Below are 14,197 nucleotides of genomic sequence, written 5' to 3'. Positions count from 1 at the left end.
TTTGGGCTACAAGCTCGTATGCTGGTGCTAAAAAGCTTCACAATTGATTTAGATTCAATACAGATACATACATATGTTCAACTATGACTATTAACAGTAGCAACAAGTTCTTAATTGCTTGTATGACGGTCGCATTTGATATGGCGCAGATGCTCAACTGATAAAAGTAAAAGTCGACTTACAACTATATGTACATATACTTATGTGTGTGCTTGTAGCTTGTGTGAGAAAATATTTCATGCTCAGCACATATTTTCTTTGAAAAGCTTAAGCATAAACAGTTTGAATGAAACCCAAGTGCATTGCCTTGTCTGGGCTCAGATGAAAGCAAACCCACTTGTGCCTATAAATATATACATACATATACATATATATAATGCTTGAGGCTGCAATAAGTTCAATTTGCATCCCAATCCCACATCAATCACAGCAGCAGCTCAGCTGACTCAGAGGGGCTCAAATGCTGACCTAATACAACGTTTAATCTGAAATCTTTCTGGCTAGTTGATTTACTTTCTACGCATACATTTGCATGAAATTGTTCGAGAGCTGTGATTCGTTTTATATTTAATTTTATTTTTGTTATTTTAGTTCCGTTTTGTTGTTTTTTTTTTTATCGCATAACTAATTCATAAATTAACATTTTTATATTTATTTAAAGCTTATTTTAATTACTTGGATAGCGCGCAAACTTAGCTTAGGAAACTTTGCAAATAATGTATATAGGCTATATTAGGAAGTATATATAGTATACTGTTGAACGCAGCGTACTTAAGTCATATCACAGTTGAAATTCAAAAATTTACAATAATTATTAAAATATGCTTACAAGTATTTAAAAACAATGCACAGTTGGCAACAAATCGAATTTCGAATTTGCTGCTTCAATTTGCTTTGGAAGACAACGGATTTTGCTGTTGTTGTTGCCGCCGCAAAATAAATGCAGCAGCGAACGGTTAATAGCCTTTTGGAATATTAAAGATAAGATCTAGAAATTAGTTGATGTCGCCCAGGGCAGGTCAATTGATTACCAAGGCCGCCAGACTGGCTCCGAGGCGCCCGACTCCTGCGAGCTAACGGACGCTGTTTCGGACAGCGCTGTGCCATCCACAGAGGTCACATCGATCAGTTCGTCCTTGCCCGCCAAGTAGGCGCTGTAACTAGCCGCAGCAGCGGCGCCGTAACCGCCCAGCAATGGCAGCGTCAAGCTCGATGCGTAGCCGACGGCAGGCACAGGTTGCTGCTGCTGTTGTTGTTGTTGTTGTTGTTGTTGAAGTAATTGGGTTTGCAGCTCAATCAGTCGCGTCGATAGAAACTTCATAATCTTGCGGCCAATCTCATCGGTTTGCTGCGTCTGCAGCAGCACTTGTGTAATCTGATCGGCTGCGTGCACATAGCCGGATCGAAAGGACTCAACATGCGCAGCACTGGTGCTGGGAGCGACGGCAACATTAGCGCCCGCACCAGCGGCGACTGCCTGCAATGAGAGTCCGCCGCGCTGCTTGAGTTTACGCATGTGATCGACGGTCAGTTCGAGTATATCGGCCTTTTCCAGGCGCGTTACATGCTCGCCCTCCTGCTGCAGGCACTCGACCATCAGATCCTTGAGATCGTCTAGACACTTGTTGATGCGTGCGCGCCGCTTGCGCTCCAGCAGCGGCTTCATCACCTTGCGGTATTGATACGTCTTGGACATCTCCATGACCATGTTGCGTTCTTTGAAGCGCGCTCACAAAATTTTCGTAGACAGTTTTGATTTGTATTTTTGGCTTTTCGCGAGCTAGGCGCTCATTTTCGCGTCTATTTAATATGATATCGTTATTCTTTGGGGCGGTTGCGCGTGCGTCGCGCGTTGCGTTGCGTTCAACAGGCGGCACGTTTGTGAAATGAATGGCAAACAAGTTCCCAACGTTACTTTTATACGACGCGCCGCTCTCACTGCAGCTTGGCTGGAACCGAGCTCCCGCTCCCGCATGATCGCTCACACACATACACACATAGAAATAAATCGGCGCTGTGGTGGCATTCGTGCCTTCGGTCTCGGCTCGGTAGCGGCACTCGGCAGGCGCACAAAGAGAGGCTACTGTGAAGTCCGTTGCATGCACAGGTTTTGGGGGTTGGGGTTGACAAGTCGCTAAGCAACGGCATTGCACAGTGGGACGAGCTGGAAAAACGACAAAGAAAATGCAGACTTAAAGTGAATTTAAATATGGAAAATGAAAGAAAATCCTTGAGAGCTGTAATCTAATATTTAAATTTATCTATTGCATAATTTTGAGAGCAAATTCATATATGAATGAAATACTCTTGCAAAGAAGTCCAAATATCAATCTACCATTTATATTTATTTAATTTCCAACACACAAAATGTATAATAACGTTATATGTCATTTGAACTGAAATTTATTTTTAAGCGTTTTATTTTAGAGAGGTTTTTAATTTATTTTATTCTTATGTATATTTTGAATTTAATTGAATTTATTATTATGAGTTTTATATAATCAAAAGATTTTGTTTACTTAAAATGCCAATTTCATTTATTTATATTATCGTATTAGCCCCACTGTGACTCTCATTGCGCTAGTTAAGCGTCTGATCGCCTGGTGAGAGAGACGTGCTCTGTTTGGTGCTCTCTGGCGCGCGTCGTCTTCAAATTGATTGCATAGGGAGTCAAAGTCGGGTCTTTGGATTTCAGATTTGGACTGAGAATAGGTCTGCGCGTGGCTCTCAGTGCGCCGCCGCTGCCGCCGCCCATGTCATACTTATTGTCAATGATGACAGTTGCGCTGCTGCTGCTGCGGCGTTTCGGCTCCCATTTGTTGTTGTTCCCGTTGGTCTTCGTAGGTTGTTTGGCTCTTTGGTGCGCTCGCTCTCTCTCGCACACACACACACACACACACACACTGGTAGAGACCCATACAAATGCAATTGCCTTTACTGATATACGAACAAATGGGAGCCTACTGCGCATGAGACCGAGACCGAGAGACTTAGACTGCGGGACTGGGGCAGGGGCTAAGTGTGTGTGTTGTGTTGTGTTGTGTTGTGCCTACTTTACGAGACCGTGGGAAACAGATTTGTCGTGTGTTTCCCACACGTTGGACGGATGGCTGGATTGTGATGCGATCCGATGGATTGCTGAAATGTTTTGCTGCTTGTTGTTGTTGTAGCTGCTGCTGCTGCTGCGGCTGCTGGTTGTTGCCGCTGCTGCTGGTTGCTGCTGTTGATTGCTGTTGTTGTTGTTGCTGTGACGGCCGCTTGTTTGGGGGGCCTTAACTCGCGCAATTATGTCGCATGCTTGGCTGATGATGATGACTGCGACAACTACGACAACAACAACCAGATCAACAATAACAACAACAACAATAATATTGACTGTCTAGGCATTTCGCTGAAGCGTATCGATTAGGCGTAACTATTTCAGCAGTACTCCTACTTGGTCCAAAAAAAACAAAAAATACATTTGCATAGCAAAAAATTGTCGCCTTTATTCATCGCAATAAAATTCCACATCCGGTTGTCGTTCTAAGATTTTTGTTTCTTATTTTGTCATAATTATTATTTTTTTATATATTTTTTCTGCTGATCTCGGCTGGCTGGCTGGGCTCAAGATACAGCTACTGGTCAGCTGGACAAGCTCGAGCTCAAGCAAGCAGCAAAAGTATGTATATAAAATGTTGCCTTTTTTATTTATCACCAGCCAAGCAATATGACACTTGTGCTTAACGCTGTGTGTGTGTATTTTTTCTTTTTGCTGGTCCAAGCAGTTCCCATGATGCTGCAGAATATCTTGTTTGTTTGTCTTATGCCCATGACTTCCGTTAGCCGCTGCTTGTGGTTTGCTTGGCCGTTTTATTTTTTTGTTTTTTATGCCTGCTGCTGGCTAAAAACAGGGACAGCAACAATTAGAATAACAACAAATACAACAACAACAACAAGAAGTACATGAGCCAGCGAAGTGAAGCAGCCTCAACTTTCAACTCTGCTGTCACACGTGTCGTATGCGCAATGCGGTTGCATCCAATCACACGGTGTAGCATCCACAAGCCACAGCCACTGCCTGAGACACAGCCAAAATGCATTTCCAACTAACCTCAATGCACACTAATTGCTTGTCATATATAAGTATTTTTTAAAGCTTTTGCGCTAACTCGGCGCAAAACTTGTTGCCTCGTTGCCGCTTTGGTCGCCTGCCGTGTGAACCAAAAGCCAAAAGCCAAATGGATGCTAGTGCCACAACCAGCAGATAAATTTGCTTGCCAACGGTTATATATGCGCAGCTCAAATGCTCTGACAACTTAAGTGAATCTGAATCTATTAGCGAATTCAACTGCTTTTTGGGATTTGAACTTGGATTTGCGTCATGCTTAACTAAGCGCTTTGTATGCTAAATTATTTGAAGCTAAAAGCAAAAGTCACAGCTTATTGAATAATGCATACAACTGTGCAGAGTATGCTTGAGCCAGCTCCCCATGTACACAATGTGAGTCCGTCCACCTTGTCTGGCCATAAGGCGTTAAGGTAGGCGCATGCGCAGAGTTGCAGTTGCAGTTGTAGTTGCAGTCAGCGCAGTGTTTTAGCCGAGAGTTGGAGTCAAAGTCGCTTTCAATTTAGCAAACGTGCAGTTCAAAGCTAGACGCTGATTGGGGGCAAATGTGCGGGGCAAACAGCATTGACGACGTGCAGTGGAGAGTTCAAGATTAATGGCAAGCAAAGCCAAGCCAAGTTAACCAAAAAACAAAAAAAAGCATTGCAGACGGAGCCTCCGCAGGCGTGCGGTGTACACGCGATTGGCACGAGTTTGTTGCTTTTGGGTCTATGGCCAGGCAAACGACCAAACAGGCTCTGTTTGGCTAGCTGGCCAACTGGGCTGACTAGTTTTCGAGGCTAGGCTTGGGCTTGTCGCTTCGCCAGCGTCTTGTGTGTGGGAATGAGCTAAAGGACTGGTATGGAATCAGGTCATGGCCTCATTAGATCTGCCTTTGTGCGGAGCGTGTGAACAACATGTCATAATCTCTCCCTCCTCGGGCTCCTCGGAGCAATGGCTAAGGACTGTGAAACATAAAATAAACTTATCAGCGCCAGGGCTCAGACCCTTGATTATAAATGACAACAAACAGGCGAACAAGTAGCAAACAGCAACAGCTGCTTCTTAGCTAAATCCAATGGCAATGGCAATGGCAACGGCAACAAAACACCAAAAAATCACAAGAAAGGAAACAAAAATAACAGCAGCAACAACAACAACAACGGCCCGAAAATAAAAACCCGAAAAACCGAACAATCCAAGTGAAATTCTTATAAGCCCTTTCCCACACTCGCAACGGTGCGCGAGGCGACGACGCCTGCGCCAGGACGGAAATACGCAGTGCCTTAGGTATAGGGGCCACAAAAGAACAGGTGCAGTCCAGTTGCCCCCAGTATGTACCGTGTGACCAAAGCAGCTACGTCACTGCGCCCAAAAACCGCTTCAGCTGGATAGGGAACAACAACTACTACTACTGGGCTCTTGGCTTATGCTTCGGGTACCGTGTGAATGTAAAAACAAAGTCAGTCGTGCATAAATGACGGAACAGGCCATGCACAGTGGTTGCAGATCTAACATTTGTTAAAAGTATTAAGCAAATGAGCACAAAGTATATAAATTTATAACCATAGTTCTTGCCAAAGCTGCTTTTGTATTAATTTCAGATTGCTAAAATTCATTGTTAGGCTTAATTTTATGGCCGACAAATTTAGCAAATTTTATTAGCATAAGATGATTAACACTGCAAAGTTGAAAATTATTGAAAAAAAAAAACATTGTTCTTAAGCTTTAAGACAAGCTTATGGCTTAGAACATTTAAATTTAAATTATGTGTATAAACATAACTAGTTTTTGCTGCTTAAATTTGCTGCTATTGAAATCCAATTTGTTCTTTATACAATTGCAACCACTGTGCAGTCGATTGTCTTCATCTACCTGCAGCCCAAAAACTCATCAAGCGGCCCTTGTCGATTGTACGTGCATGGGAAAAGTACACACAACTCTTGGTGGATTCCTGTTGGAATTTATTTGGGAAATACGCGCACATAAAAAGCAGCTCCCTCTCCCTCAACATCGATGAGAAATACATATGCATTCGGATGTGTGTGTGTATGTGTGTGTGCATGAGAGTGCACTCAAATTTCGTACGGTGCTCGGGCTCGTGAGATCAGCCGGCATACGATTTCACTCTTGACTGGCCATCAGCAGCGCTGCGGCAGCGCCTCATATATAAATATGAGCTGCGCTTGGCGCAGCAGCATCAGACAACGAACGACTCTCGCGAGGTGCGCACACGCAACGAGCAGACAACAACAACAACAACAACAACAACCACAATAACAACCACATAATAAGCTTCCCAACAAGCTCGCTCGCCATGTATCTGGATACGAAAAACTTGACAGTCAGCAGCAACACAGCTACGACAACAGCAACAACAATGACAACAAATGCACCCAAAGTGGCGCGACGCATGCGTAAAGTTTGGCAGCCACTGCGTAGATTACTGGCAGTGGGTGGCAAAGGTCGACCCGCCAGCAAACCACATCCCAACAATGTGGATCTCAATAACACATTATTGCTGCACACAGCTGAGCACTTGGAGCAAGCTGACAGCAAGGCCACGCCTGAGGAGTCTTTACACAAATTTGAGCTGCAGGAGGAGCTTGCACTGACGCCACCGCCACCCAATACGCCCACACTCATTAGCAGCGTTTATGTGGAAAAGGTGAGCGCGCAAAGCTGCAATGCCTGCCAGCATGGACGCAACTGCCAGCACATACATCACGACAGCAACACAAACATCAACAGCAGCAACAATATTTGCGAGAATTCTACGCCCGCACCTACGCTTTGGGACCTGCCGCTGCCACTGGCACTGCCACTTCCGCTGCAGTACATTAGCACCGACAACGGCACCTTTTTCTGGGCCAACACACAAGAGCGCGTCGACGATGATTTGCTGCAGGCGTGGCTATGTCAAAGCTTTAGCCAACTGCCAGGCACACTTTGCTAGCCCAGCTGACAAAAGTTGGCAAGCAAAAAATAACAGTTAAACGATCTCATTTGGGTTGCAGCCCAAAGAACAATTTATTAGTTTGTAAGTTGGTTGTTCAACACATTTATTTATTTCTCTCACGCAATATTTACTTTGTTAATGTGATATCAAATTGCAAATAAATATAAAAGAAAACTATTGTACTACAAATGAAAAGAAAAGCAATTTTAAGTTTTATTTTAGCCAGAGAATTCAGTTTATGTTGTCAAATTAAGTATACGACTTAAAGTTTGCATTCTATTTGCTTGCAATATAAATAATTGAATTTGAATTTATGTTTGCCACTTTTTATTGCACTTTTGTTTTCACATTGTCAACACTAATATCAAGTTACAATGATTGTCAGTTTGCCTAGCAGGAGTCGGCACGCAGAACGCGCAGCAACTCAGTGGGTTTGGCGCCATGAGCCTGCAGGGCGCAGTTGAAGGTTTCCAAAGTGCAGGCGCTTGGCATCAGTCCACGATACTTGCCGTTGCTTACACACAGAGGCTGATAGATCATGGTGCAGGGCTTCAGGCAGCCATTAATGTCTAGCTTAATGTTGCCCAGTTTTTCTTGCAGATCGGTGACCTGCTCGGTTCTGCACCAGTCCATGTCCGTTGTAGCATAGGCTAGCGTGAAATTGTTTAAATTAGCTTCGATAGTTTGTTAGCTGAACTTTGAACTTACTTGTGAGTGCGCTGCGCTCGCGTTGGCAGTTGAACGCCTTCAAATTGCAGATGCTGGCGAATTCCTTGTAGATGAAGCCATCGTGGCCACAGACTGGCATAAAGATAGCGGGACAGAACTGTGGACAGTCCGTTGCATTGTTGGACACTGACGTGGCAGCAATGCCGGACAGCAGTGCCAGACAACAGCAGAGTGATAAAGTTTGTGACCCCATTATATGAATAATTTTATGATTATTATTGTCTTCTTGGGAAATTTATTGATGTTTGCTTCTTGTTTAGTTTGCTTGCAGACGACGTGTGTCTAGTGTTAGCTATCGATTACAATTGCTTTAACTGTTTGCAGTTTCATTGATTTATATGTAGCATATATATAGAGAGAAAAAACCGGAGGCCAGCTCTTGACGCGTTCTTATCAGCGCTGCGCTACGGCTGGTGGGCCGACGATAAGGCCTATCAGCTAGCGCAACAAGTAAACTTGTTTACTTGCTTTACTTGGTCTACACACTTCTAGCTGGCACTGTGGCCACGATGAGTAACTGTTTGTTGTGCTCTAATTGACGTGTATTGAGGCGTATTGGCCTGTCGGCTATTTGGCAGCAACAACCATCAAATAATAACAACATCATCAGTCTTCGCTTGTCTTGTCTGCTTTTATCTTGTTTATCGAATCGCTACAATATTTTGGTAACATTACCCAGATAACGGCGGGGAACTATTTGCAATTAATATCTATTTATAAATTTGCTGTCTACAATATTATAACGTTTGTTTTGACTGCATAGATCTACAAGAAAAATGAGACACTCATCATTGAAGCTAACATTTACACTTCAAGAGTTACTTACTTGAGGGCGTGGCTTTCACTTAATGTATATTAACATAAATATAAAATAGTTGGCGTAACTTGCGCTGTATTTATTGCATAAATTGTTGGCCAAACTAAAAAGGATAATTATTCACGCTTGTTGCACATAATTCTCCGCAAAGTATGCAGCATTTATTTTAATTAAACTACTTTGACAATTATATTACTTATATGTAACTGTTTATGATTTTATTTCAATAATTGAACAAATGTTCATGCGTTTAGTTATAACAATTTTAAATATTGTAAGTTACGTAAAATTAATTGAATTCTATTTTTTATTATGTCTAATAACATAAATGAATATTACTTTAAGGTGTGACTGGCTGTTTATTTAGTCAAGATTTTGTACGCCCACACTGTCCCTCATATGTTAATTGTAATTGCTGTTGCTGAAACCCCACAGACCGTGGACTAATTTGAGTTGGAGGCAACGAATGCCACACATACTCGCAACTCACACTCACACCGCATTCAAAGCAATAACAATTGCCCCGACCCATTTCAAGTGTTAGTACGCAGTTAACAGTTCTCCGTGCTTGCGTCTTTGTCTTAGAGCTGGGCCTAATCACCGTTTAATGTGTTCACACACTTGTTGCTCGCGGCGCCCTCAGCCCGCTCGAGCATAGAGAGAGGCATAGAGAACTGGTCAACATTGTTGCTGGCGTTGGCCAATCAATGACCGCTAAGCGCATGCCGGTCACGCACGCGAAGGCCGTCGCTTTGTTGTTGTTGCTGTTGTGAAGAATTGGGCACAGTTGAGGTACATTAAACCCCAGCGCAAGAAGCAGAGACAGAATGGCGCACCACACAGCCAACTAAATGCAAGTGCCTGCATGTAAATGCAAATGAGCGCAGGTACACAGGTTCAGTCTCTCGGCCTCAAAGATTTCTATCGAGCTGCGGGCTTGGGAGGGGGGTCGCTGCGGTGGCAATCATCATCAGCATTATCAAACCATCAAACCATCAACAACAAGCGGCAGCAGCATTCCATGATGGTCTTCACGTTGCTGCGCATACGAAATTAATTATGCGCTGTCAAAGACAATTTAACAGAAACTTATATTACTACTTAATTTACGTCACGGCGCTACCAGAATTTTATTCAATAATTCTTTTTATTTTGCTTGTGACATCAATTTGCATATTGAGTGTAAAAGAAACGCGACGACGACAGCAACAGCAACAGCAACAGCAACGGCAACGGCATCGGCAACATGGGAGCGATTATCTTTTGCGGTACTGTTGTTGGCTCTCTTCACATTTTTATTTAATGCCCAATTTCAACGTCCGCCACGAAACGCCTTGGCATGCGAGCAGAGTATTGCGTGCGGCTTCTTCTTGTGTGCTGTGACTATAACTGTGACTGCGATTGGCCCGTGACTGGAAGGTGTTGATGTCTACATGTTGCATTTTAATTATGTTCACTTGAAATGAAATATATGCGGCTTTTCATTTACCCACACCAACACCAACACCAACACCACCACCAACTCGTCTGCTGCTTGCTGGAAAAGCACATAAATAAGTTGTAAGACAAGCGACGACGACAATCCCCGTGACCATGCAAGGAATCGCCGTGAAGTTATGCACAACATTTCCATATTTGGGCACACAGGTGGCGGTGGCCTTAGCCAAGGCAAGTGACAACCAGCAGTACGGATTGCAACTTGGCTGGCTGCCAACTATGCAACCATGGCATGTTGTCTATGAAGTTCTAACACGCAGAAGCGAACTCGAAGCTTCTATTGTATGCTGTATGATTTTATCTAAGAGCAACGCATAATTGAAACATTGTTTACGCAGTAGTCTACATCAGCGTGCTAAAAATTATATTGATGTCATATGTCTATGCCGTGAGCAAATATAATATCTAGAAGCATCACAGGCAGGCACATCGCTCTTATCAGTCACGTAAACAAGCCAAGTAGTTTTTATGAACAAAAAGAAGAAACATAAAAATTGAACGCTTACTGTAAACAAGATATGCTTGTGTGCTGGCAGCTACTCAATGGAGCTGGAATGCCAAACCGTCATAACAAATTCTTCAATGGATAATTGAAGCGTCGTTAAAACTGAAAACTGAAACCCAAGACCCAACCCCAAAACCAATTAGAAGCGCATGTAATTTGAGTTTTATATGTTTTTTGTATTTTGTAAAATTGTTTTGTAAAGCTCTTTCATGTATCTATCACAATAACTTAAAAACTAATGGAAGCGCTTGATTCGCTGAGTTGAGTTTGAGTTGCTGCCGCTGCTGCTGCTGCTATCACAATGAAGTCCGCGTTTAAAGCTTGTTGTTGTTGTTTTTTTTATGAAGCTGAAGTCTTAAGCCTGAGCCCAGCGATCCTGGTACTGCATGTAGGCAGGCTGTTGGCTGGAGTAGCAGTAGGCGGGCTGCAGCAGATCGGCATCAACGCTGGCAACTGGCTGCAGGTTGGTGGTCCAGAAGAAGGTGCCGGCTTGTGTGCGTGCAAAGCGTACAGGCACATAGATGTCTTCCTCGGCATTGAAATCTTCTTGCTCCTGAGCGAGCTGAGCTAGCTTCTCATTGGCGGCATTCTCGTCGATTTCGGCATAGTAGACCTCCTCGACTTCAGCATTGCGCAGATTGTCCACCGACTCAAGAGATTCTAATGAGTGCTGGCGTTTATGTTGCTGCTGTTGTTTCTGCTGCTTCTTGAAGAAAGTCTTAAGCACTTGCTTGATGCTGTAGCTGGTCTTCATTTTGTTGTTGTTGTTGTTGGCAATGGCGACTTGTTGGCACATTTTGAGTATTGAATATTTTGGGAAAAGCAAATGTGTGTGTTGCTTGAAACGCTGACGTTGTCAGAATGATTTTCCAAAGCCAAGACGCACTGCTTATATAGCCAAAGGCCGACTGCGCGCAGCGGCAGCGCAACCAAACAAAATGCATTTCCTGTGACCGCACTCACACACACACACAAACACATGCAGCAGCGGGGAGAGGAAAAGAGAGCGCAGTTAAGGAAACATCGCAAGACCCTCCGACAGACACGCGTACGTGTGCGCGATACGCACCTCACCCTCATTGAAAAAGGCTACAGAGAGAGCAACAGCGAAGAGAGAGAGAGAGAGAGAGCGAGAGATAAGCCGGCGAGCGAGAACCTGAAACTGAAACATGAAGCGTCAGTGGTAAGGGCAGCAGGTAGCCAGAGATCAACCAGCCAGCTAGCCAGCCAGCCATCGCATTGTGTAGGAAGTCGAGAGTGGAGCAGAGCAATGCGAACGCTCTAAGGAAACATAAACGTAAGCGAAACCCCTGTTTTTACGCACAAGGAAAGGGCAGCAGCAACAACAAATCCAACAAAAAAAGTGCAACTGTTCTGGCCCTTACAAAGTGTGGGAAACAATTTTTCGGTACTCTGCTCTGGGATATATTTGAAGGAAATGTATGCACAACAGGCAGGTGTTTCTTACAAAAATTTCTCACGATTGCGAAAGGAAGACAGGACACGAACAGCCAAGGGGATCTGAGTCTGAGTGAGCGCTTGAAAAGGAGTGCAAATTGTATTCCTAATGGGCAATCAACATAAAGGCAGTGAGTCCCAGAGAGATTTTGCTGTTGAGCTCTCACCCTCGAAAGAAGCAAATATAAATATAAATAAAAACAGAAGAATACTTAAGGCTGCATTCCCACGCATTGCCACGCATTTCGTCCTGTGTCCCTTAAGGGTTGCAATGCTTTTATTTGTGTAGGCATTTTGAAAATCACTTGTTAATGCTGTTTTGATTTCGAACTTTCCCACACGTTTGTTGTGGTGCAAGATGAACCTTAACCTGAAGCCTGAATGTGGCTGCCACTTGTCTTCGATTTCAATGTGAAATGTGCGTCCCTATTGTTAAGCCAGACGCACCCCTGATCGCCTGTGAGCGAGATCTGTTAGATATTTTAATTAATTTTGTTAGTTGTTTGTAGGGGAGCAGTGCTTAGGCGATAAATTGATAGAGTGTGTGTGAAGCGCGCTCAACAGTTGTGGCATTAATGTTGCAATAGTTCTCTGCTCTGGGGGGTGCAACTAGACGAATGTTTACATTAGCATTGGATTGGATTGAGTGTTGCTCTCCCGTCAAGCTGCGAACTGACAGCGCTATGGTGTGGTGTGGTGTGGGTGGGAGCGCGCTGCTTTGGGGGGTAAGCCAATGCATTGTCAGTTTACAACCTTTGGTGGTAACATGATATACGCACTTGAGCAACTCAAGCCGCCAGCAGTCTTCAAGATAATGGGTAACGTGCCAAGTGCTGCATCATAAGAACTCCACAGCCACAGCCACAGCCACCATTCACGAAAAGCAGGCGATGCCAACCGAAAGTTGACTGTGCTGCAGAGCGACGGTTGGGGCAAGGGGTGGTGCAGGGGGCAGGGGCGTGACGGGTCGTTTTATGTGATCTTAGCGAGTATGTGTTGGCATCCAGCAGCAGCAGCATCAGCAGCCGCAGACGCAGTCTCTACGTCTCTTAGTCTCGTTTACTTTGGCGGATGGCAAACTGGTTTTGGAGTCAAGCCAAGTAACGACCATGGTTATAACTATGCACATACTTGTGTGTGTATATGTGTATATAAACAGACAGACAGTCAGTCGGACAGACAGACGTACATTCAATGGTTGGGGTATGACGAACAAATGTGTAAAGTATTAAAAAAGAGACCTAAAAAAAAACAAAACAAAAGCGTCGACCGCATCCTAAACAGCGGCCAGCCAACAACTCGCCAAACAACAATAAAGAAACAACAACAACATGCAGCAAGAGCAACAACAGCAGCGGCAACGAGCCAGCCCCAACCAATCTTTTCAAGTTGATCCCCATCAAGATATTATTTGACAGCAATGAAACGACTGGCACGAGTTTGTTTCCCACGGTCTGGCTTTGCGCATGTGTGTGTCTGTGTGCATTGCGCTGTGTGCTGTTGCTGTTGGGCCCCCCGCCGATCCCACTGCTCCACTGCTGGCCAACGCGCTGTGCCTTTTGTCGGTATGGCCGGGGCTGTCGCTCTATCGCTCTGTCTCTGTCTCGCTGTGTGGGTCGCTGGCGGCGTTATGGGAGCAGTTCGGGGGGCAATTTGCTGACGCTGCTTTTTGGCTCTCGCTCTGCTTGTTGCTGCTTTTCGCGGCGCAATAAAGTTGAAAGCGCACTGTTGGATATAAATTAATTCAACAACACGCTATAGTTGTTGTTGTTGCTGCTGCTGCTGTTGCTGCTTGACTTCGGCCTGTGCCTGTGCACGCTCTCGTGCTGTTGCTGCTGTTGTTGTTGTTGTGGCTGTTGGCTCAAAGTTGGTCTTCGACGCAGCGGGGGCACTGAATTCGCGCGTGCGTATGCCATCGATAAAAAAAGAAATAAAAATTGTTTAAATAAAATGAACGAAAAAAGTCAACAGCTAAAGCAAGAGAAATTAGGTCTTGTGACTTGGGTGTGTGTGCATGTCTTTGAGCGACTTGAAAGAATGCCCTACGATCGTATGCTTGCATATTGTGAAATTAAATTGTCACACTAGGCGTATGAGTCATGCAGCAACTAAGTAGACTTGATGATAATGCGTGATGCAATAGGA

At 44.3% G+C, this 14,197-nt stretch overlaps 4 protein-coding genes across 4 annotated transcripts; 1 reads left to right on the top strand and 3 right to left on the bottom strand.

The window, feature by feature from the left end:
- Positions 1–666: 666 nt before the first annotated feature.
- LOC108602254 (enhancer of split m3 protein) lies at positions 667–1,867 on the bottom strand. The gene has a single exon (XM_017990308.1). The coding sequence runs from the start codon at positions 1,706–1,708 to the stop codon at positions 1,028–1,030; it is 681 nt and encodes a 226-aa protein (XP_017845797.1). The 5' UTR covers positions 1,709–1,867; the 3' UTR covers positions 667–1,027.
- Positions 1,868–6,301: 4,434 nt separating this feature from the next.
- On the top strand, positions 6,302–7,263 carry LOC108602446 (enhancer of split M2 protein). The gene has a single exon (XM_017990568.2). It carries the CDS (start codon positions 6,405–6,407, stop codon positions 7,041–7,043), a length of 639 nt encoding a protein of 212 aa, XP_017846057.1. The 5' UTR covers positions 6,302–6,404; the 3' UTR covers positions 7,044–7,263.
- An 87-nt stretch (positions 7,264–7,350) lies between these two features.
- LOC108602517 (enhancer of split M1 protein) lies at positions 7,351–8,084 on the bottom strand. Its single transcript, XM_017990650.1, has 2 exons — positions 7,755–8,084; positions 7,351–7,696 (listed from the first exon to the last, which is right to left on the bottom strand). Exons 1-2 carry the CDS (start codon positions 7,966–7,968, stop codon positions 7,437–7,439), a joined length of 474 nt encoding a protein of 157 aa, XP_017846139.1. The 5' UTR covers positions 7,969–8,084; the 3' UTR covers positions 7,351–7,436.
- A 2,706-nt stretch (positions 8,085–10,790) lies between these two features.
- Positions 10,791–11,444, bottom strand: LOC108602661 (enhancer of split malpha protein). Its single transcript, XM_017990807.1, has one exon. It carries the CDS (start codon positions 11,388–11,390, stop codon positions 10,950–10,952), a length of 441 nt encoding a protein of 146 aa, XP_017846296.1. The 5' UTR covers positions 11,391–11,444; the 3' UTR covers positions 10,791–10,949.
- Positions 11,445–14,197: the final 2,753 nt, after the last annotated feature.

This window comes from Drosophila busckii, chromosome 3R, assembly GCF_011750605.1.
Source record: "Drosophila busckii strain San Diego stock center, stock number 13000-0081.31 chromosome 3R, ASM1175060v1, whole genome shotgun sequence".
NCBI classification, from domain to species: domain Eukaryota; kingdom Metazoa; phylum Arthropoda; class Insecta; order Diptera; family Drosophilidae; genus Drosophila; species Drosophila busckii.
Note: the sequence above shows the minus strand (reverse complement) of the source record. Positions and strands in the feature narration are given on the sequence as shown.